The following is a 25,281-nucleotide window of genomic DNA, read 5'->3' on the forward strand; positions in this document are numbered from 1 at the left end:
AGGTGCATTTCAGAAATGGTGTTAGGGAGCTTGTCAAAATGACTGTCAGGGCACTAAAAGTATATCTGGATAGAAAAACACACACTATGACACCTTAAGAAATAGTACATACATATTTGTTTTGTCGTCTTCTTCCCAAATCTGATTTCTATGTTCTATTAGCCTCCCCAAAGCCCTCAATTATTGAAGCAGCATGAGATCATGAGATATTGACAGAGAACAGAATAAGCCCACAACCAAAGAAGATCTTTTAATGCCCCTCAAGATGCCTATAGAACTATTCCTGCGGACTACTTTTGCAGGAAAGTGTGCCTAAGGTGATCATTCCCAATATTGACTTTCATGCTTGTCAGAACTGTACAAAGTCTGTTAAGCTCTATGACCTTATGTACTGTTTTGATTGATTGATTGATTGATTGATTGATTGATTGATTGATTGATTGATTGAATCTTTATTTTGAACATGTTGAAAAAGTATAAAAAAAAAAAAATAGAATTCTAAAAAAAAAAAAAATTGAATTTTTGCATGTATCTTTGCAATTTTCAACAAGTCTCTGCAACAGTTTCGCAGGAAAGTATTTTAAGAGGAGGGGTGGCTCAAGACATTTTTAAAGTACACTAGTACACTTTATACAACAGATTGGAGATGGATAGGCTGAGGAGTAGCTCAATTCTTCTTAGGCAGGCCTTCTTGTAGGGTGTATGCGACTCAAGGAGGCCTGATTTAAAAAAAAATTACATCAGAAATTATGCTTGGGCGGGGCTTTTCCCACTTGTGGGTATTTTCCATTCAACGGTTATTTAGAATTAAAGAATATGTAAAAGAACCGGAGGCATATTTCAGGGCATGTCTGCACAGGTTTTTCTCTCCCCGTCACGTTTTTATTCAGTAAAGTCCTTTGTGTTATAACGGAATAGGATGTCGGGCCACTATGGCAACATGTTTTCTTAAGTTTGAGGTTTTCAGTTGTTGTGTTACTTATGTCCTTATCATACTCCAGAAAATATAGCAGTATTTTAATTTAACTAAAAAGGTATCAAGTGTGATACAAAGACCAAGATCATTTTTATCCATGAATGGAGGGAACTGTACAGCTCCTGAGGAAAGAACACTGTTGTCTATAAGATTATAATTTTCTCGTTGCAGTTCCTCCTCTGCAAGTTAACAAACTAACACATTTTCATGTTGAAGGTTCCAGTGTAGTGTTTTGGACAATGATCGGTGGGTTATCCAAAAAACTTAAAACCATTTTAAACCTAGCCACTCATTTCGAGAGGCTTAAAACTAGTGAGACAAAATGATATAATTTCAATATATGATGGGGTATTTTGTTGTTTTTTTATACTTTGATGAAAATCATTATTTTAAAACATATGGAAGTCACCAACTGCTATGTTTGCTCCCTTGCTCTGCAGCCACTTTGATCTTTGCATTCACCTTTATTCACCATTAAAATCATGGATGAGGCAAGAGTTGTCTGTCAAACATTGATGTGAATTGCCTAATAATGTCTGTCTTGTTGCTTTAGAGAGGGTAAATGAGTTCATTTGGATCAATTGGAATTACAGTTGTGGGTATTTTATGACTGGCCCAATGCTTCTTGGAAAAAAACGTTTTTGTAAATAGCTATATAACATCTTTTTTTAACCTTAACCGACACATTTTAAGGTCGCCCAATCCAGTCAAACTGCTGTGGATTAGATTTTAACCTATAGTCTCAGCAAGCATTAAACAAGATGTGTTTACACATATGGTTTAACCAGCACACTTCTGTTTGATCTGTGGAGACCAGATGGACCCTGGAGAATGCACAGAGCAAGCTTGTTACAGGTAACAAAAACTAAACTAAAAACTAAAACGTTGTATAAAAAAACATTTTGAATTAATGAAAATATATATTAAAGTTACACTTCTGAAAAAAAGAAAACTAACTGAATTGATTTTGTGAGATTGAAAAATGAACAAAACTGACATTAGATTTAAAATATACCGAGGATATATCATTTGTTGATTATTTGTTTTGCTTTATTTTATTTTTTAAATGAAATAAAAAATAAAGCCTATATATAGAATTCCAACCTGTAAGAACTCTGGCACAGGGGATAATCAGAGTTGTGATTTGTGGCTGCACACTTAAGGGAGCAGCAGAAAAAGACGAGGAAACGCAGCCCATTGCTGAGCTCTCCAGTGTCTTTTACCTGGTTTTGCTTGTCTACACATGTTGCTACAGAAGCGTATGAAGTAGTTGTAATAATTTAAAGCAGTGGTTCCACCTTGGTGAAGGTCAGAGTTGCATTTTTATCTATGGAAAGGGGCCCTATGGGCGGCGAAAAAAGCTTAGAAACCACTGATACCTGTCTGTACGTGTTAACAGCAGTTAAACTATTTTTTTAGACGAGTTTTTGAACTTCTAAGTTTCTCTTCTGTGTTTTCCTCTGTTTGTCTGACTACTTTACATACTCTGTATTTTTCTTTTTTGATGTAACTTTGAAAAAACTTTACTTACAATGCAATGCTCATATTTGCAACTTTTCAGATGCCCTGTGTGTTCAGTTTGTCACAGTAGAGGAAACTAAAGGGAATCACCGATGGCTTCATTTGTATGGATAATGCATACGTTTTAAAACGATGGAACAGTGGGGGAACAAAGGAGATGGAGTTTAGTGGGTTGGTGGGGGTGGGGGTGGAGTTAAGAACATCTTAACTCTGTCCTTAAATCTGTCTCCACCTCCACACAGATCCTCTGCATTGTGACCTTATAACAAATGCCTTGAACTAGACCGATCTGGACCCCTGTGGTGGGAAAAAAAAATCTGAATGGGCTTCTGGGACTGTGAAGAAGGATTGAGGGAATAAAGCCTCCTTTTTCGTGGTCTGAATTAATGGTGTTTTTGGAGCCGGGACTTCATGAAGCAGGATGGATATTTTAATTCCCAGGAGTAGAAAAATACTGAAGAGAGACAGCAGAAACAACTAGAACGATTCGTTTGAGCAGATGATTCAAAGTTGCACATTCTAAGCATGATGCATTTCTGCATACCAGCCCCAGTAACAAACATGACTGAACATGTGTGCTGATGGTCCACATAGTCCAACCAGTGTCTCCACCGTACTAGTTGCTCTCAGAACAGACCCTGGGAGAATGTGCGCGTCAAAAGGTTACGTAATTATCCCACCACGGTAAGACAGCACAGACCTCTAGTGTGCAGTGTGTGTGCATTTCAGTCTGGGGGTGTCTGAATAGAAATGGATGGCAGAGAATGTGTGTGTGTGTGTGTGTGTGTGTGTGCGTGCGTGCGTGCGTGCGTGCGTGTGTGTGTGTGTGTGGTGTGTGCGCGCGCGCTTATGGGGCAAAGCAGAGGGAAAATCACTCAGCTTCACCAAAGTTTCCAATTTCTCAGTTCTCCGCCCCCTTCACTATATAACAAGCGTGTTATATAGTGAAACCTGAAGCGGCAGCAGAGCTCCATATGATCTGCTCTCTCCTGGAAACTGTCACACTTTAACACTATGAAAGGTGAGTAGCTTTGATTATTAAACACTTTATATTGTTCTGGGTTCACAGATGAAAAAAATAAGTGAAGTCATTGCTCCAGAAAGCTTCAAACTTATTTGGTACAGAAGCTTAGTGAAAGCTCTTGGGACACTTAGTTTATTAACCTGATCTCTGCACTAGTTCCCGATTTGTCCATGAAGTACTGCTGTGTAAAAAGACAAAAACAAAAAAACGTACTAACATTTTTTCAGCAAGCCGTTTCCTTCATTGTCTGCAGTTATTAGTTCTGTTCATTAAAAAGAAAGCCTGCAAAACCTGATTAAATGCACTTCTCATCTAAAGCAAGAGCTTTTGATTAAAACGCAATTCTTATTAACTAGCTGTGCTTTTCATTGCATTGTGTCTATCAAGCATTAATTTTTTTTCTTAGATGTAACATCAAAAATTACAAAATGTCAGAAAAACTGATTGATTAGCTCAAAGGCTAAGCTTATTCATTTATCTCTGAGACGACTTCTCGTGCAGTATTTAACTGATGGCCGATAAATCCAGTGTCCACATACAAGCAATGCAACTTACAACGTGTAATTTTAGAGTAGATGGCGTGAGAGGATTTGATATAGTGACGACAGGAAATATACACAGCTGACCGACAGTGTGGTGTTCAGTATTAAAACGTGATTATGAAAACAAAGTGTGAGGAAAATAGCCTTGAGAAATCTCCGTGCTGTTGGTTCTTGGCATCTCACAGTCAAATAATGACCGGGGCTCCTCTTCCTAACACGTGCACTCAGAGCAAGTTGCACATAATGAGGCTCCGACCGTTAGCTAACAGCAGTGTGCGGTTATTTCGTAATGGATCTCTTCCGAGAACAGGTTATGGCAGGTGTCGTGCCAAGGTAGTTATCCCCGACAGAATTTGTTTCCAATGCGTCGGGAGCGCGCACTGGACAGGGAGCGCGGATCCAGTTGACTCCTCTACCATTCCAACCAAGCAGGCGTGGAAACTGAAATGCTTTAGTGAAAAAGTGAAAGATGAGTGTCGTTACATAACCGTTCAGTTTGTAGCTTGCAGCAGAAAACGTTACATTCAGTGTTCTTACGTGGTGTCGGAATTGATTATTCATCAACCCGAGAACTTGTTGCCTAATTACAGGATAATCGCAACTGTGTAAACTTAGTCTGATTGTTGGACATCGATGGAAGTTATGTCTGCTGGAACCAAAACTACACCTTTCTGAGTACATCACTGAACACAACCGTTTTAGTCTTGTAAAACACAACCTAACTAAGCTTTAGAGGGAGGAAAAATAACCCGTTGATTGTGAAATAACTTTGCCATAGATCAAGTTGTTGAGTTTTCTTCCAGCCTATCTGAGTGATAACAGATTTTTTTAATACATTACTGTTTACAGTCCCACTGAACTTAGAGCAGGGGATGTCAAACATAGTCAGAATCGATCGGCAAAGACTGCAATCCGGCCTGCTGAATGGGTTTACAAAATATTAAAGAAGGTACCGTATAAATATTGGAAACTTAACTTTAAAAAAAAAAACTTTACAGTTTTCACTGCTGATAAAGACCTACCCTACAGCCATTCATTATGCACCAATGTTCAGTTCAGTAATAGATAAACAATTAAATGACAGAAAAATTGCTATATTTCACTGTCTACTATAGAAACGTCCGTTTTATGAATATGGGACAGTCAGTGAGCTACTGGAACCTTTTCTGTAATTTTACACATGTATCATGTAGAGAAACTGAGATGTGCTGCCAAAATTGTAATTGTAAATTGTAAAAATTTTATTATTTCATAATCTCAGGGATTAAATGTGGAAAGTGTAGTTTCACTCTTTGGGCCCACTTAAGATCAAATATCCAAAAGGCTGATTCTGTTCATCTGAACGTAGTGTTTTCAGTGGGAGGAACGCTTCGGCACTCATCCAAGTGACTTCTTCAGTCTCAGCTGACTGCAGGTTTTCACAACCTTACATTTGCACAATGACTTAAACTAGGCCACTGATCAATGGTCTTTGATCAATGGTTGTTGATCAGTGGTCATGACAATTTGCACGTCAATGATCAAGTTGTGCACAACCATTACAAGTAAACTTTTTAACTTCTTTCCACAGGCTAATTTCCTTATAGATTTACAGTATTTATGTTCACAGTGTTACCCACTCAAAATTAAGTCAGTCAGATTTTGGATTTGAAAATAATAGCCCTGTGAATTCACCTATATGTGAATATTTTTTGACTCAGTTCAGAATCCTATTATAAGGACACAAAACCCAGATCTTATAATATAGCCCTACTTATCAGGCAACATTTTGAATACTAAAAATTTAGTTTACAATAATTATTTACCGACTTTGATGTATTTACAATACAGTACTGGACCACAAAGTCAGCCTAACCTTCAGTCAGTCGGCCAGTCATTCAGTAGCTCAGTCTGTCGGTCACTCAGTGGTTCAGTCAGCCCATTATGTTTCAGAAAGAGGAAATGTTGGCTCCGTTTCCTAGGAAGAAGGTCCTTTTTGCCTCCATGAGCTTGTTCCCAGTTTTGGCACATTTTCTCACAGTGTGCCTCTTCTCTGATGTCCTGTATTGAACGTGTGTGAATACCTACTATTTCAGCAAGGAAAGGCTATTGTAAGTTCGATCTTTTAGAGCCTATTAAAATTATGCTTTTTGAAGTGAGGCACTTGGCCCACAGAGAAACTGTGAAAAGGGGAGGTAAACTGTGATCTGGCTGCAAGGCCACTCCACTTTTGTTGAACTGAGCCTTCATTCCCACCAAGTAGCTTCCGAAAACAAGAGCTCTATTTTTTACCTCGGCCACAATTTGGCTCTGCCGCTGAGATTTTGGCTCCTAAAGTGGTTCTAACCTCCATCCCTATGTACACATCACATACAAAGTCACTTTTGTGCTCCACCTCTGCCCTTTATCAGCAGGAGCGAATTCCTGAAGATGGCTTCACACAAGGCTTTGTGATAAATGAACCTTCTATCCCCCGTGCTGTTTTCAGAAGTAAACATAGAAAACATGGAGAAACTACTCCTGTTAAACTAGGTCACACTACATGTAACTTGTGTTTGTGTGGATGTTTGGGGTGAAAAAAGAATTGGTGCATTTTTGTAATCAGATTAGTGTGAGCGTGTTTCCTGCAGAAGGATGCAGGACTGCAGCAGTGACCATAATGTGTTCCAGAGAGAGGAAAAAGGGGTAACAGACGGACTGTGAGAAGCCTGTTAATGCAACCTGACAGGAGTGAGCACAGTCAGTGAGCTGTCTGTTTCCTCCATAGAGAGAAATTCTTTCAGTAGTGCTGGCCCCAAAACAGGGTTTGGCAGAGGTCCTGACCAACTTCTAATGTGGTCACATAACCTCAAGTAATTGCTGACCTCATTCAACGCACAAAAAAGATGGCATACATTTTGGCTTTTGTAAATACAATAATAGATGGCACATCATATAAATGTTCACCAAGAACTACCCAAGGTCCTGAAATTGCTTAATCTCCTGTTGAGGTTGTTGGTGCATTATCCTGAATGCAAACATTTTCACGGATAAAAATGCAGAAACAAATCTCAGTCAGAATTGTTGCAGCTGCGTATCATCACAAATGTATAGAAACACTTTTTATGAAGCAATCAAACGTGTTAATTTTATAGACAAAAAAGTTCAGTCTGTACGAACTGCTGTCATGGTTGAATTGAAATGAGAGTGACTGGGACAAATAATGCATGACGTTTTTCAGCAATCTACCTTTAAGCTCTACTGAAATTGGACAAGCCATAAATGCCTTCTGAATGAAAGCTTTATTCTCTGCCTTTAAAACAAATCCTGACACTATGTTATGTTCAATTTCTTAGGTCAATCAAACGATATGGAAAACACGTCCAAGGTGGAAGCTTCTAATGGGCACAGCAGGCCGCTGGACATTGTACCCAGTACAGAGGAGAAGATGACAGAAAGGGGACAATGGGGCAACAAGGTTGAGTTTATTCTGTCCGTGGCAGGAGAAATTATTGGCCTTGGGAATGTCTGGCGTTTTCCTTACCTTTGTTATAAGAATGGAGGAGGTGAGTGTCGCCAATGAACGTTTTTTGCTCGTTACCTCGTTATCTTGAGATATCTTTAGTTTATTTTTGCATTTACATAGTCATACACTGCATCAGGGTCTGGTGGCAAGATTACAGCCACAAGACACTTCAGATTAGTAGATGTAGTAGACTTTATGCATCATTTCCTTTCCTTTGGAAAGAGTAGTCCACCTAGCATGCAAATTAAACTGATAAACTGCAAGTGCTTTGCTTGAAAGTTGGATTAATTATCATTTTTTATAATTACTATCGTATGCATTAGCGTTGAAAGAAAAAAAATACATGAGCTAACGTGTGAAATTCCAAGACAATCAATAAAATAGTGAATAAGTAGGCCAGGCTTGTTAAATCCTTTAAAAATATGAAGAATGAGCCAATTCATGCTTAACTTCTAGCAAAATAACTTTGGAGCAGGATGTTTTACTAGAAACTTTTTTGCAACCTTACCTTGCAGTATGTGTACAATAACTTCAAGATGCAGCAGTCCTAACTGCACCACATTGCTCGAGGACATGTTGAAAACAACTTAGTCAACTTTTCCTTCAATCTGTGTGTGTACAGGTGCCTTTTTTATACCATACCTCATCTTCTTGTTTGCTTGTGGGATCCCTGTCTTCTTCCTGGAGACAGCGTTGGGTCAGTACACCAGTGAGGGAGGCATTACCTGCTGGAGGAAAATCTGCCCTTTGTTTGAAGGTAATCAACTTGTGTTCCCAAGAAATCATTTTATGGATATTTTATGGTGTTAACAGTACCATACATGGATACATTTGTCTAATTCACGTGTTAAATGTAAATGTGTCTGCAGCAGCTGCTTGTGAACTACAGAGTATTCCTAACAAAAATGTAGAACAACACTGAAAAAAGATACAGTACAAAGTAAATGGATATAGGGGATTGCAAGTTGTGCAGGGTCGAGTGAAGGAAACAGTCATGTAACTGAAACTTTTTCCTTACTTGAACTGACAACTTTGGGTGGATCACATCAGACACAGCACAATTAGCTTCAGTGGAGCTTTAGTGTTTACAGGCTGCTGTTAACAAGTGATAAAAACAGATTCAGTACATCTCCAGCTGTGCTTCGACTAGTACATGTCACAAGAATGTGACAATATTAAAGTACGCCTCTGTGGAACTACACTAAACAATACATTTGCACAGTTACCTGACTGTATGTTGGTTCAGCGACAGGTACTGCGGAAAAATAATGACCTAACTGGCCTGACCAATCAAGTCAAAGGATTGGTAATAGTGGTATTTTATTGCTTATCACCAAAAGCGTGTTTTCTGTTTCAGGCCTGGGTTATGGCAGCCAGGTAATTGTTGCTCTGCTGAACATCTACTACATTATTGTGTTAGCCTGGGCCATCTTCTTTCTGTTCCACTCCTTCACCTGGGATCTGCCCTGGGCATCCTGCAACAATAGCTGGAACACAAGTAAGACAAAGATTTTGTATCTCTGCTTATCATATAAACTTAAGAAAATTCTTATTGGTGTTTATGACTTTGCTGTCCACATAGGGTAAATTTCTTTAATGGCCATATTCTAACACAATACATAAATACAATATTCAAGTATCTTACACTGTCACTATGAACAATAATGGAAGAGCATCTTTTTATTCTCAATAGACAAAAGCAGCAAATGTGACCTACACACAGTGTCATCCATGTCGGGCAGTTTGGATTGGTTGAAAAGCCCTCTCTGTAGGCTGTCTATAGATAAATACATATATAAATGAACACAATTGTGATACAATAAACTGAGAAAAAGGGATGCTGATCATTTTTATGTTGGTTAAGATCATAGAAACCAGCCAATTATAATACCTCATGGAATTTCTGTGATTGGTCCTTTCTGTCATACAATTTTTTGTATTCAAGTGTAGACAACCTGTCATACACAATATGCAACATTTCAGAACAGTTAATATCCATGTAAACCACAGGAGGAGTGGAAGGGGCAGACTCTTTGTTCTTCTTGTCACTGACAGTTCTTTGGCATCTGTATCTGTATGTTTGGAGTCACTGCCAACTGAATTACGATGTTTAAGAATTTTAGCATGTGAAGTGCCGAAAATTTTTGCCGGTGCTGCACATACTATTGGTGTAATCTTTAATCAAGGATACCTAGGTCAGCATCTCTAAAGGTCTCTAAAGACTACTTTTAGGGATGCAGATAAAACGTCCTTTTGTGATTTTTTTCCCATATTTTTGAATAAAGGGAGTGAATGCTGCAGGAAAACTGTTTCTGTCTGTCTCAGTGTCGGCACTTGTTTGTCTTGCCTGTGTGTAACTTGGAAACCTTGGAGAACGCTTGGATTTCTTCACAGGATTGAATGTCTTTTTGTCTGTCCTTCATTCAAGATTCCTGTATGCCATTGCAGAAGGGGAATACCTCCATCAATCACCATGAGAACACCACCTCTCCTGTCATTGAGTTCTGGGAGTAAGTGTCCTTTTGTTTGACCATGTCCTCAAATGACCTTACATACCAACAGATTTACTAAACAAAAAATTTATTCTAGAGGTTTGGATTAAATTAGGTCAAACTACTTGTTCAAAGTTGTCTTATTTTTGTTTCTCTCCGCTTTTTAACTCTTAGCTTCTGGTTCCTAAGGGTTTGTATCAGTACATTAGGTATGATAATTAGTTTTTCTCCTGTGCGTATGTTTTCGATTTAGGCGCAGAGTACTGAGAATATCTTCAGGTATTGACCACATTGGTTCTCTGAACTGGGATCTGGCTCTGTGTCTTGCCTTTGCATGGGTAATCTGTTACTTCTGTGTATGGAAGGGAGTGAAATCCACAGGCAAGGTAAAAAAAGAAAAATAATAATAATAAACCCTCCCGTGCTAAACATACACAGTTAGAACAGCATCTGTGTTATTGATGTGCACCATTAAATACCAATCTTCTGCCAGTCTTTTGTTGTTTGTAATAAATGAAAAACAAAGATTTGCGTTTAACCAAACTCATATAATGAAAATCTGCACTGCTTAATGCTACGAAAGATATTCTACTTTTTTTTCATATTTGAAATTTTTGCAGACTAAAGAAGTCACATTTTGGAAAAAAAAAAGAGAGAAAATAACACGTTTAATTGAAATCAAAAAAATAGAATGGTAGGAATTGTTATAAAAGATGTTAGAATCACAAGAAAATGTTGTTTCCTTCCAGGTAGTTTACTTCACAGCTACTTTTCCGTATGTAATGCTCCTGGTTCTCCTGATCAGAGGAGTAACACTGCCAGGCGCCTCCATTGGAATCCACTTCTACCTTTACCCCGACATCAATCGACTGTCTGACCCCCAAGTAAGTTAAAAAAAAACAATACACTTGTGCTGAGGTGGTGAACAGTGGTTCACCTTGTCAGAAAAACATATGTCCAGGCATGCAGATCAAATCTGGGAAACACAGCCTTTCATCTGTTCCGCTAGACAAGTACTGACTGATCCATCTGCTAATTTGGCAAGACTGTGGCATCTGAGAGACAAGCTAATAAAATTTGGGTTAAGGAGAGAAACTTGATATAAACTGACTTAAAACCTGCTCACAATGCAGAGGTCCCCAGTCAAAGTCCAGCATCCTAAGAATCTATGAAAAATAATAAGAAGTAGGGTGAGGGTTAGTGAGTGTCAGAGCCACAATGCAGGATTAAACAACAGAGTATCTGTGAATATATTAAGATGACAACTTTGAGTTCCAGCTGCTGGCAACCAAGCATATATAGAGATGGTTAACAAGAAGCATAAAATGTAGTTGTGATAGAGTCAAAGGAGCTTGCAAAGAAAAGCGTCTGGACTTCTTTAAGTTGCTTGAAGACGTTTCACCTCTCATCCGAGAAGCTTCTTCAGTTCTAAGGTCAAATGGTGGAGAGTCCCAGATATAAACCTAGTGGGAGGGACCCCCCACAGAGGGACAAAAGGACCCCCTGATGATCCTCTAATCGCCTGAGCCAAGGTGGGAAACTGGGCGTGGGTCCCAATCAGCCAGAGTTTCGGGTGTGTTCATTGTGAAACCTGGCCCCACCTTATCATGCGAATTCCTGAGGTCAGATGGCCCAGGATGTGAGTGGGCGTTAAGGCGTCTGGGAAGGGATCTCAAAACTGGATTATAGATGGCAGAGAGTTGGTGTCGTAAACCCCTGCCTCTGTTCAAAGATGGTCGCTCACAGTGGACATAGATGGCTTCTTTCACTCCTCTTTCAAACCATCTGTCCTCTCTGTCCAAAATGTGAACATTGGCATCCTCGAAAGAGCGTCCTTTATCCTTAAGATGCAGATGGACTGCTGAGTCTTGTCCTGTGGAGGTGGCTCTTCTGTGTTGTGCCATGCGCTTGTGAAGTGGCTGTTTGGTCTCTCCAATGTAGAGGTCTGAGCATTCCTCGCTGCACTGTACAGCATACACCACATTGTTAAGTTTGTGTTTTGGCGTTTTGTCTTTCGGGTGAACCAGTTTCTGTCTGAGCGTGTTGCTGGGTCTGAAATACAGGAGAAACTCAGGAGAGTTTTCTCCAAGCATGACATCCCAGTGTATTTCAGACCCAGCAACACGCTCAGACAGAAACTGGTTCACCCGAAAGACAAAACGCCAAAACACAAACTTAACAATGTGGTGTATGCTGTACAGTGCAGCGAGGAATGCTCAGACCTCTACATTGGAGAGACCAAACAGCCACTTCACAAACGCATGGCACAACACAGAAGAGCCACCTCCACAGGACAAGACTCAGCAGTCCATCTGCATCTTAAGGATAAAGGACGCTCTTTCGAGGATGCCAATGTTCACATTTTGGACAGAGAGGACAGATGGTTTGAAAGAGGAGTGAAAGAAGCCATCTATGTCCACTGTGAGCGACCATCTTTGAACAGAGGCGGGGGTTTACGACACCAACTCTCTGCCATCTATAATCCAGTTTTGAGATCCCTTCCCAGACGCCTTAACGCCCACTCACATCCTGGGCCATCTGACCTCAGGAATTCGCATGATAAGGTGGGGCCAGGTTTCACAATGAACACACCCGAAACTCTGGCTGATTGGGACCCACGCCCAGTTTTCCACCTTGGCTCAGGCGATTAGAGGATCATCAGGGGGTCCTTTTGTCCCTCTGTGGGGGGTCACTCCCACTAGGTTTATATCTGGGACTCTCCACCATTTGACCTTAGAACTGAAGAAGCTTCTCGGATGAGAGGTGAAACGTCTTCAAGCAACTTAAAGAAGTCCAGACGCTTTTCTTTGCAAGCTCCTTTGACTACGATGACCTGGATGACTGAGAACCTTCACAGACATAGTTGTGATAGACGTGACAATTACAGCATACAGCAACATCAGGAAGAAGAAACACGAGAAAATAGAGAAGTACCAGAGCCTGAAGGAACAACTGGAACAGATATGGAATATAAGGCCAAAGCATTTCCAGTAGTTACAGGAACATTAAGAGTTGTAACCCCAAAACTGGAAGAACAGCTTCAACAGATTCCAGGCTCAACATCAGAGAGTCCTAGGAAGAGCTAAGATATTGTGCAGAACCTTCAACTCCCAGACCTTTCGTAGACGGTTGGCCTGATCATGTACTTAATGGTTCACTGTGAGACTGGCAGCTTTTAACACCAAAAATTTCTAAACATATGTACTGAATCATCTTTAACGTTTTTGTTGTATTGTACATTTGTAATTTCTTGGAAAGTCACCACTGTTTACGAGAAATTGTCAGCATGACTGTTTGATCCATCCCATAGGCAAAGATGTGATTTCAGGTTCAGATAGATTTTCACTGCTTTGCCTTTTTGCTCTTAAGAAAAGCTTTTCAGATTTGTCAAAAGCAAACACCGGATACAGCACTTAAGATTTTGAATTGAGTGCACTGTTACTTTGTGTTGTTCACTTTTATGGCCTCATAAAGTCACTAGCCACATTGGGGTGGTTGCTCAAAAAAAGCAAAAAGGAACATCCCAGCAAGCTCAGTATCGAGCAACACAATTAAAACAATAAAGCTTTGAAGGCTGTTACTGAATGGCCAAATTTGCATTCTATGTTTAGAATTTGACTTTATGTACTCATCCATCCACCTAAAGCTAACACAGTTACTCCACCCATCATCCTGTCTGTCTGAAAAAAAGAGATAGAAAATATGTTTCTCTTGGCATTGAGACATTACCAAATTGAGAAAAGTTTCCCTTTTTAGCTTCACGCAGAAGACTGACACACTTAAGGACTAGCTGGAGGATCACTGAACAGCTAAAAGATAAAGCCAGTTATTGTAGGTTTATGACAGGGGTGGGCAATTCCAGGCCTCGAGGGCCGGTGTCCTGCAGGTTTCTATATCTCACCTTGGGTCAACACACCTGAATCACATGATTAGTTCATTACCAGGCCTCTGCAGAACTTCAGGACAAGTTGAGGAGCTAATTTAGCCATTTAAATCAGCTGTGTTGGTCCAAGGACACATCTAAAACCTGCAGGGACACCAGCCCTCGAGGCCTGGAGTTGCCCACCCCTGGTTTATGATGAGGGACTGAATCCTGTCTCATTTTTGTGCCTTTAAACTAACTAAACAACTGGTTGCTTTAAACCGTTTTAACAATCACATGAGAGTGGGTTGGGAATATGGGTGGTAACAAGGACACTTGCAGTTTCCTTTGTGCTTGCTTTTGTTTGAATTCCAAACACTCGCCCCACCCCTCCTTCATTGTCCTTTAGAGAATGAACACAAGCCACGTGTATGCAGTCCTAGACAAGGCTGAGTGTAAAGCGTTTAAGAGTTCAAAATATCTGCCTTTGGTTGTAATGATGTGTCCAGAGTTACTGTCAGTCAGATCTTCAGTCCCGGCTGCCAGCTACCTTGAAAAATGCCTCAGTGCAGTGGGAGCATTTTACCAGAAAAGCAATTAGAAAGAGAAATCTCATTTACATGTTGAAGTGTGAGTGAGTGTTCCAAGAGTGCTCTGCTTTGTGCCTTAGATGTGGAAATGGCTTTACTAGGAAGCTCATGTCAGGGTTGTGGGGTGAGAAGAGATTTCAGAGATAGTAGCAGTACTTTTCTAGACTTTTTTCAAAAATTAAAAGGGACATGGGAGGTTTCGAAGACTGAGTTCACTATTTGCATTTTTGGGTGTGGTGCTGCCGTTGTGCAAAACAATCTTATCTTACCCTGATCACACAGTGATCTGGTGGGGCTGTATCTGGCCTTTTGTCCAGTGTCAACTGCTCCTGCAAACTGGATAAGAGGGCAAAGAGAATTTTATGGGTGGGTGTTAAAGGTTTCTTTTAATTCGAAGCAGAAGAAAGAAACAAAATAACAGCGAATGTAGTTCTTGCTTAATGTTATGGATTGAAGTCTGTTTCCAAACATTCAAACTGGACTGAGCCTTTCAGGAACACAGAAATATGCAAACCAAAATAATGTGTAAACTTGTCTGTATTTTCTTTGGTTGTCAAGGACATCTGATTATTCTGTTGGTAATATATTCTCTTAAGGTCATCCCATTTTTTTCATACAGGGTAGGTTTGGTTAGACTGGGTTTTTTCGTTAATAAATTAAATCATCATTTGAAAACTGCGCTTTGTAATATTAAACTGTATTTGATCGTCTGAAACATGAAAATATGACAAATATTAAAATCAAAAACAAGAAAGAAATGATGAAGGGGAAAATATTTTTCACAACACCGTAGAAAGCTGATAAACATTCGTTTTTTCTTTTTCTGTCTGAGTTTATCCTTTTTTTTTTTTAAAGAGTCTTTAAAAATGTATTTCTTTCCTCATCTGGTTTCATTTCTGTTCAAAGGTATGGATGGATGCTGGAACTCAGATCTTTTTCTCATTCGCCATCTGTCTTGGCTGCCTCACTGCCCTAGGAAGCTACAACAAATATAACAACAACTGCTACAGGTAATGACTCTCTCTCTCTCTCTCTCTTCGTCTTTTGTCCAGTGACAAAAGACGCTTTACACTCATATATATATATGTGAGCATATCAAGTAATTCTGTTCCATGTAATGTCAGTAATATTTTCAACAATTTATTTTCAGTGACTATATTCTTGTTGTGCTGTTTGCAGGGATTGTGTGGCCCTCTGTTTCCTTAACAGTGGTACCAGTTTTGTTGCGGGCTTTGCCATCTTCTCCATCCTGGGCTTCATGTCCAACGAGCAAAATGTGCCCATCTCAGAAGTGGCTGAATCTGGTTTGTAGTTCTTATATTGTGTAGGTAGGTAGGTAGGTAGGTAGGTAGGTAGATAGATAGATAGATAGATAGATAGATAGATAGATAGATAGATAGATAGATAGATAGATAGATAGATAGATAGATAAGATAGGTTTGTACATCAAGGTCCATGCCAGGGGTTGAGAAACCAGTAAATACTGATGTGGGTAGTGGAACAAAGCTAATATGGACAAGGACTTACAATGTGGAATTGATGTAAAGCTACTAATCCAACTGAGAGGTCATATGCAATACATGGGAGTGCAATAGCGTTTGTAGCAGTTGAAGACAGCTACTATTGAAGGTGAAGATCCAGAGCCTATAGCACAGTGGGAGGTGTATTGAGCACTATTGACATAATTCATTTCAATTCTGGAATAATAAGCTAGCCACATAAGGAGATAAATGCCTCTGATGTCAAGACACAAAAACTGCTCACAATACACTGAGGTCTCCAAAATCCTGAGGCACTATGAACAATGAATAGAGGAAGGGGTGAGGATTAGTGAGTGTCAGAGTCACAGTGCAGGATGAAGATAAGTGCCCCACCCCCAGCCCCTGTTGAGATCTGAGGCAGCTGAAGACAGACAGTGATTGGAACAAGAAGAGGAACCGTCATGGACCACCAAGCCCCAACTTGGCCTGTACCTCTGACAGATACCATCAGATCCATAGAGGCAGGAGTCCACCATAGACAACAGGACCCAAGTTGCAGACCGTACAAAGGTGTCGTGAAGACTATCCAACATATAATAGCAGGATGTAAGATGCAAGTTGATGCAGTATATCCCAGCTGGGATAGTGTACAGGGACATCTGTGCACAATATAGACTAGATGTCCCCAAGTCCCGATAGGAGACACTACCAAGGAGAAAAGGTCCTGTGTTGCAGCCTTTGAGTTCCAGCTGCTGGCAACCAACCAGATGTAGTGGTAATCAACAGGCACAACATCAAAGGGTCTCCGTCCAGAAGAGCAAAGTCCTAGGAAAAGCTTAGATACTGTGCAGAACCTCCAACTCCCAGGCGGTTTGTAGAGGGCCCGAGTTTGAGGAACACACAGAGCTTTCATGTATCCATATAGATGTATATATAAAGATACGGTGTATTGATCAGTACTGCAGGATGTTTATTGGGTGTGAATCAATGCATGGCAGAATACAATTTTCTAAAGCGCAGACAGTTGAACTGAACATGTCAGTATTATATCAAAATATGTGCTTGATTGAAAAGAAAAACACAAATTCTAACTTCAGTGGGATTTCTGTGTACGACAGGTCCAGGTTTAGCCTTCATTGCCTATCCTCGAGCTGTGACCATGATGCCTTTTTCCCCTCTGTGGGCCTGCTTCTTCTTCATTATGATTGTATTTCTAGGACTGGACAGCCAGGTGAGGCCAGCATGTAGCAAAATAACCCACACAAGAACACATACAAAAAGAAAATTCAAATAATAGTCATATGAACACAATCCCAACTAGTAGCCTTTGTACAGCTCTGCTATTTTTCCTCAGTTGCTCAGTACCTTTTTATTAACAGCTGGTCTGTGCACATGCATACACAAATGCAGTACACAACATCAAAAAGTACGCACATCTCATAACTTTGGCTTTTTTCCTGATTAGTTTGTATGTGTGGAGAGCCTGGTCACAGCCGTGGTGGATATGTATCCTTCCGTCTTCCGCCGTAAAAACCGCAGGGAACTCTTCATCCTGGCAGTAGCAATAGTATCCTTCTTCCTGGGCCTCATCATGCTGACAGAGGTTAGTTTGTGCAATTCTTTCAGTTTTAATACATACATAATTTCAAAGTGATACTGAGCATAAATGCTACCAATCCATGGTCTTGTGAATTTAAGTGAAGTACTTACTGGGGCATTTTGTTTGGGTTTTTTTTTTTATGATTTTTTCCTAAGTCAGACTGTCGCCAAGCAGTCTGCCAAACTCATTTAAAGTGCCTGAGTTCACCTACTGTAGCTTCTCTTTAGCAACCTATTAAAATTCCTTCATATCCAGTCACTTGGCACAAATCATGCTGTGACACAGCCAACTGTGAATAACTTTTGTTGTTGGCAAATTGTTTCCACTTTAGTAAAATCCAAGCACATAATGGATAAATGACCTGAAAGCAATATTTTGCGTCATGCAGGTTGTGTTTCATTTGTTTTATCTTACACTTGTGAACTCATGTCTGTCTGTCTGTCTGTCTGTACCCACAGGGAGGCATGTATGTCTTCCAACTCTTTGACTACTATGCAGCCAGTGGGATGTGCCTGCTCTTCGTAGCCATTTTTCAGACAGTTTGCATCGGTTGGGTTTATGGTGAGTTTGTTATTTAAGACTGTCGGAACTTAAAAATGCTCAGTGCTTAATTTGCTAATAGAGACCATCCATAAAATGAAAGGTGTAGATTGATGGTTTGAGTTCAAAGGAATTAAAGAAATGATCATTACTAGTTGAAAATAACTGCAACTTGTTTTATTAAAATAATAGTGTGCTGGGGTTTTTAAGCTCTCTACTGGTCAGGGTGAATCTTGACACTGATCCAACTTTCCTCTGACCACAGGGGCAGATCGCTTCTATGATAACATTGAGGATATGATTGGCTATCGCCCCGGCCCTGCCATTAAATACTGCTGGCTTTTCTTCACTCCTGCAACATGCTTTGTGAGTTTTGCTTTATTAACAGTTCTCTTCTGAAAGTAGAGCAACCTCTGCTGGTCAAAATTAGAAATACATGTCAATAAAACTGGGCTAATATCTTAAGATGATACCAAAATTATACAGTCAAAGTATTCACTGGTGTATTAAATGTCAGTTATTTATCAGTGTTATCATACTTCACACAGGGAACCTTTGCCTTTGCCTTAATCAAGTACTCACCTTTGAAGTACAACAATGATTATGTGTACCCGTTGTGGGCGGATGGGATCGGCTGGATCCTGGCTCTGTCCTCCATGCTTTGCATACCCCTTTGTATGGCATTCAAACTGTACAATACCCCAGGAACACTGAGAGAAGTAAGTCCGAAACTGTTTGGATTTTTCTGTGCATATGAAAAAACTGGCACCTTAAAGATTGAACCACAGAAACAAAACCAGTCAGATTCGTCATAATTCAGTATTTTTGAATGAACAATAGTTCAATTTGTTTGCTTCTTTGTTACAGAAGTATGTATACATATCTCAAGAGCATTTCCTTTTTGCTTTACTTTGAAAAAGTTCTGGATCATCCGTTCACTATTTCTATTGTCTGAAATTGGCAGCTGCCATAGAATTCATCACAATATTTGAATATATTTATTTATATACACCGTTATCTTAAGTGAATAAAGGGAACTTCTATCTTCTGTTGGTTAAGGTATTCACCAAATAAGAATATTGTTCCAGGTTTTCAGCAGGAAAACATCGTAACTTACCATGCCCCCACCTTCCCAAAACCATGTCCCAAATGCAGACACAAGCAAGCAGGTAAATGAGCAAGAGTACCTTTTAATGAGTTTACAGATAAATGACAACTAGTCCTGCAAGGCAGAGATGAAATGAATCCATTGCAAATCCCACTGAGATCATTCCAGCAGGCAACAAGATGAATCCAAAGAGGTGGTAATACGGAAAATCCAAATAACTGGGTGAAATGAAATGATGGCACAGAGAGAGAGGGAGAGAAACAAGACACACAGAGTTCAAGTTTCAAAATCATAATGAATGTCTTTAAGTTAAAAAAAGGTTTATTAGAAATTGAAGAACAATCAATCAGTTTGTCAGACATCATATCACTGACATGCTTTGTTTTTTAATCAATTTTCTGTTCACAGCGTTTTGTTCTTCTAAGCACTCCTTCCACTGAGTTACCAAAGACAAAGCAGGAGCAGGAGGCACTCCATGCCATCTTTGCAGCAGACGGTGAAAGCCTCCATCAGAAAGCACCTCCCTCTCGAGATGGCTACGTCCCTGTTGGTGAAAAGGAGTCTCATTGCTAGAAGTTTGAGGATTGGAATCGGAGTCTATTTAGAGGTCAGTTGTCACTGTGAGGCTCTCAGTGACTGGCCCCATCACTGTTCTCTCTGTATTACCTCACAAGATAAGCTGGTGAAAACAGACATGTATGCAGACTTTTACAGTCTGCTCACCTGCTATTGGCTGCTGGAACTTTCTTCTTTGCATGTTGTCTTCAGTACACAGTGTTGTGCAAATATCCTGAGCTGCCCTTCATTTCTTTATATTTTGCTAGCAAAATGTGAAATGGGTGCAGTGATCTACTGAAACATGCAACCATACATGGTAATAGAGCATGTGAGGCAAAAAGTAACCTTTGGGAATAGTTCTCCAGGCTTCCAGAAGGACATTTAGATGTTCTTTGGCTGTTGGCTGTCTTTTGTTCCATTCTCTGTTAAGATGATCCCACACCGCCTCAGTAATGTTGCCTATGTGGAGGCCAATCCTTGACTATTAGTGTTCCACTGTGTGTTTTTCTGTCCAGGTACATTTTTACTGTATTGACAGTGTGTTTGGGATTACTACTAATCAGACATGTTCAAGATTGTATTACATGGTGGGTGAAAATTTGATAGTACTTTTTTGCTTTCATAATTCCATCATTTTTGACAAGATTCCCAGTACCGATGGTTGAAATGCAGACCCATACCATGCTCCTTCTTTTTTGGCCACTTGTTCTGTTTCCTCAAATTTTTTAAGTACAAATTACACACCATTCTAAGCTATGCTAGGTTTCCACGTAATAGGTTTTTAGGAATCACCTTGTTGGTGCAAAAATACTCTTTCTATGACAATACTGTTTTTGCAACAGGCAGCTAGTAAAGTGCCTAAAGATACAATTCAAAGTGAATTTTTCGCTAAGTTGTCTGTTGTGTGTAGACACAACACCGGTTAATACCTGGAGTTGGGCAACTTAGGTTTTTGCAAATAATTCACAGGTCAGTGTTAAACAGGTCATATATTAAAAAAAAACATTCCTTCAAAAATAGTCAGGTCTAAGAATTGGGATGAATGAATGAAAAAGCAAACCATCTTCAGAAAGCCTGGAGATCAACCGCTAAAAAAATCAACAGTATAAAGAAACGATCGGGTGACTCAAGACTTTTGCACAGTACTGTACCATATGATGGCAACAGCAACATTACGCAAAGATTTACTTCCGTTATTTGAAAGTGGGTTGACATCTCATTTGCCTGTGGCAGAGTAACGTGACAATGTAAACACTGTTGTTACACAGTGGCAAAGAATTTACATTTGACTGTCTGCTTTCTAAGGAAGCATTTTCTTCTGTTGTGGACATCTCTAATGTTCAGTGAATCTCATTCTGGCTGCTTCATTAAATTTAACAGCCGTCTGCTGCAGACTGAGTGCAGGAAAGTGTCACATGATCGCACAGCTCACAAACCCCTCTGGGCTTAAATTAATCTGCTTAATGTATACAGAGGAGAACCACATTGTTTATCCACCAACAGTTGAGGTGTTCTCTCAGGATTGGTAAAAAAAAAAAGTCACAAAAAACATTACTACACAAGGTGTTTTAGTAACCAATGCTTCAGGATACAAAGACTGGTTACATTTCTACAGATCAACCCACTTAAACTCTGTTTGTTTATTTTTATCTTAACACTGTTTGTACCATTTTAAAGGCTTCTCTGTATAATTTTGGTCTGCTTTGGGCACTGCAGATTTGTATTGATGTTTTATATTAAATGTTTATGTTAAATGTTCAGATTCTTGACATGGATTTAATTTAGTCTTGTTTTAATGTGCCTTATGTCTAATTCTGGGAATGTATGAAATAAAGTTAAAAGGTACCCAAAGCAAAGGGACAGTTGATCCACTTAGATTATATCAGAAGTGAGTTCCAATGCAGGAGATTCATTCCAAAAAAGAAGAAGAAGGAGAAGCTTGTTATCTCTTTCTGCTGTATCGCAATGAACTTCAGCCTGTGTTTCTTTTTCTTTACATGTTGAAATGAATATATGATCACTGATTTTGGAGCATGAACACTTTTTGTTATAAGATTTTATACACTAAAACACTTTTTTTTAAATGAATGAATACAAATACCTTCATTTGGAACATATATTTCTACTACATGTGTATATTTTGTGGGACATCTTCAGTGAATTTGTGTTGGCCTTGATTACAAATAAATGTTTTACATTTTAGCAATTGTGTATGTGATGCCTCATTTCCAGTTATGAACATTTATGTAGAATTTTACATTCAAATCACACAACCCAACCAGGACGTCTACGCTATAGGTAAAAAATAAATGCTGAATTTTATGTTTTGACAATTTAAAGTGTACTTAATCGTACTTAAAAAACATCATGAAGGTCAGTAAACACCCACAACATCACCTGTTCATACCTCTGCCCTCGGGCAAGCGCTACAGGAGTCTGACATCGAGGCCTAAAAGACTCAAACAGCTTCCGCCCACAGGCCATTAGACTCCTGAATAAAACAATTTACACAGTCCCTCTCTTACCTCATCACAGCTATAGAATGCAACTGTATTATTATGTTGTATTTATTATTGTCTGCTATCACACTAATCAGTACAGATCTCTTTGCAAACTTGCACAAGAATAAACAAAAAGCCTCAGGTCTCTGACTCATTTCACTGTTTGCAGATTTATTACTTGTACTTTCTCTGTGAATTTCTTGGACATTTTTATAATAATAATAATAATAATGTATACTTTATTGATCCCTGTGGGGAAATTCCTCTCTGCATTTAGCCCATTCACTCAGTGGGCAGCCATTGGGCGCCTGGGGAGCAGAGTGTGGGGACGGTACCTTGCTCAGGTGTGCCTCAGGGTAGCCGTTCAGTGGATTCGAAACCCCGACATTCCAGTCATGGGGCCACCACTCTACCTACTGAGCTATCCCTGCCCTTATTTACTCATTTTATTTATTTTTGCCTTATTACATTTTTATAACTTTATGCTATTTGTCATATTAGAATGTCTCTGACTGCTGTGTGAAGTGAGTCTCAGTATAAACTGTATTTCTGTATTATTATTATTTACATATGACACATATGACACTACTTCTGTTTCTAAACATCACCCCTGACACCTGTCTATGCCCGCTCCACCTTGCCTGCACTCTCTTCTTCACCTCTCTTGTGCACTGTGTGTTGCTTTGGAAGTCATTTAGCTCGCCTTCCTTCACTAAACCATGAACCCATCTATCACTCCTACCACACACCTCACCAATGTCTCACTCCTCTCATGCAGTGCCACCCTCATATACTTATGCTCCTAACTGATCGTTGCCCCTCTTCTAAACCCAGATTTAACAATTCTTTCCCATATCATAATGGTGTGACTCATCAGCTTTATCTCAGCACTGCACATCACCCTTCTTTTTGAAAATTGCTTATCCTTTCCCCAGACATCTGCTCACTCTTCATCACTGTGTTAAACTATCTAGTCAAAACTCCACTGCCCTCTCTTCAGGACATATTCATACTTCTACAAGTTTGTCATCTGGACGCACTACCTTTGCACTCTTTTCCCACCTCATAGTTGCCCTCTCCTACCTTACTGAGCCTCTTCACTTCCTGATTCACAAACAGTCCTCTATCCTCCCCCTCATTTTCTTCATTAATCATCCCCTCAGTGTACTCCTTCCACCTTCTCAGCACACCCTCTTCATTTGTTTGTTCAGTATTTTTTTGTAGATTGTATTGTCATGATCCTTTTATTGTTTTATATTTACTACTTGTGAATAATCTTTCTCACTATAGAATGATGGACTATTTGGAAGTGGCCTCATAACCCTTCTCAGACTGGTGGGCACCGACAGTTGGTTGCCTGGGATAATTTTTGATGTTTTCCCTCTGTGGAATTATGGTAGCACACACCTGAATGCTCCGATGATCACATAATCAAATGCCTTTGATTGACATGACCTCTTAATTCCTCTGAAAGCCATTAAGGTGTGCTTAAATTTTCATGTAGACTGTGTTTCTGCATTTTTGGCTTAGTTTTTCATCAATAAATATTAATGACACCATGTGATATATCATGTTTTGTTCATGTCAGGTGGTATTTAGCTAATTTTAAGGCTGGAGAGGTCGGACGATATTTTATTTTTAAATCTCCTGGTATGTGAACCTAGAAGTGAAAAAGGGCGCACTTTCTCTTTACCATGACTGTAGATGTCATATGCCGCTACACATCATCAGCATGAGAAATCGATGCATATATGTACAACGCCGGAGTGTTAGTCAGTATCAGCCATCATACCAGGTATTCCAGGCAGATGCATATGCACTCCCGGTTGTAGTTTCTTATCATTTTCTGTCTTATAGTACACATATAAAAATGTAGAGGTTTATGAATTTAGTTTTAGCCCTTGGCTCTTCAAAGTAGAAGACATTGTCTTACATCAGTATAAAGAATGACAGGCATTTAACAAACTCAAAAACAAAACATCAGAATCTCTTATACAAGAAAGTATTTATAGGCAGTGACCCTGAGGAGATGGTATGACTAACACAAAAACTTCCTCTGTCGTTTCTTCAAAGTGGTGAAAATCCTCAGAAATATTAGTGAATTGCTTGGGGTATTCTCTTCTAGTGTTTTGACAGGATTCGGCATGTGGTCCTGAAGTAAAATGTCACAATTTGACATTTAGTGTCAGAAGTGTGAGTTACTGGAAAAGGTGAGGTACAGGCTGGAGTGCAGCACCAAGCTATTTGGTGTCAATTACTTGGTGTAACACCAGGTAAATGTGTTCTAAAGCTGTTTTGATACAGAAAACACTGAATTAATCTGGTTAATGATTGGTTTAACAGAACCAATATGTTCGAAAGTAATAATTCCACTCCAATTGTAAAAGGATTGTTACTGTGCTTCTGATAATATTGGGGTTGTTTTTCCACTCTTTTCTTGGCAGTTAAATGAGTCTAAGGTGTGAAACTTTGCACTCCACCTCCCCAAAGACAAAATTGCATTCCTTAGCAAGGCAGCACTGAAAGCAGCCGGTGAAGGGATCCATGTGAGATGCAGAACAAAGACCAAAATTTACATATTTATTTTGGAAATAAAAAAATCTGAACCTGGATGAAAAGAAAATCAGAAACTTGGTGCAGCTTTAAGTGGAAACTTACAAGCAGTTCTGGGTGACTGTAGACTGTAGATATATTTTTCTTTATTTTTCTTTTTATTTATCTTACAAACAATAGACACGGTGAATAATGCTCACGATTCATTTTCATGCATTATATCTTGTGATAACAATTAACTGGGAGGCACATTTATGTTTAAAAAGTGCCATTCATGAACCGATAGCTTCTTTATTTAAGTAAATGCAGTGACTACATTGATGTCAAGACAAACTACTCACAAATGCTTGTCTATTTAATTGCTGAATTAATGCACAATCAAGTTAAACATTTTAGGTTATATTCAGTTAAATTGAACCTTAATTAGTCAGTTAAACGTATTTCTTAAA

General features: G+C 39.4%; 1 protein-coding gene across 2 annotated transcripts; it reads left to right on the forward strand.

The window, feature by feature from the left end:
* Positions 1-1,632: 1,632 nt before the first annotated feature.
* Positions 1,633-21,945, forward strand: slc6a13 (solute carrier family 6 member 13). 2 transcript variants are annotated; one of them, XM_085359409.1, is made up of 16 exons: positions 1,633-1,831; positions 2,538-3,518; positions 7,378-7,587; positions 8,170-8,304; positions 8,905-9,045; positions 9,976-10,057; positions 10,293-10,425; positions 10,789-10,923; positions 15,398-15,501; positions 15,671-15,795; positions 17,091-17,203; positions 17,438-17,575; positions 18,031-18,133; positions 18,378-18,478; positions 18,661-18,831; positions 19,629-21,945. In XM_085359409.1, exons 2-16 carry the CDS (start codon positions 3,512-3,514, stop codon positions 19,791-19,793), a joined length of 1,863 nt encoding a protein of 620 aa, XP_085215535.1. In that variant the 5' UTR covers positions 1,633-1,831; positions 2,538-3,511; the 3' UTR covers positions 19,794-21,945. The 2 variants fall into 2 exon arrangements, with proteins under 2 accessions (XP_085215535.1, XP_085215533.1); XM_085359407.1 differs by lacking the exon at positions 1,633-1,831 and having other exon boundaries at positions 2,715-3,181; positions 3,403-3,518.
* The last annotated feature ends 3,336 nt before the right edge of the window (positions 21,946-25,281 follow it).

Source organism: Diplotaxodon limnothrissa, linkage group LG7 (genome assembly GCF_057381915.1).
Source record: "Diplotaxodon limnothrissa isolate DT_005_m linkage group LG7, D_limnothrissa_male_GT1.1, whole genome shotgun sequence".
Taxonomy (NCBI): Eukaryota; Metazoa; Chordata; class Actinopteri; order Cichliformes; family Cichlidae; genus Diplotaxodon; species Diplotaxodon limnothrissa.

Excerpts from the sequence above, each read along its gene's own strand:
- slc6a13 (XM_085359409.1), top strand. Across the intron at positions 10,924-15,397 it reads ATCGACTGTCTGACCCCCAA|GTATGGATGGATGCTGGAAC; the intron begins GTAAGTTAAAAA and ends TTCTGTTCAAAG. Across the intron at positions 18,479-18,660 it reads TCACTCCTGCAACATGCTTT|GGAACCTTTGCCTTTGCCTT; the intron begins GTGAGTTTTGCT and ends TACTTCACACAG.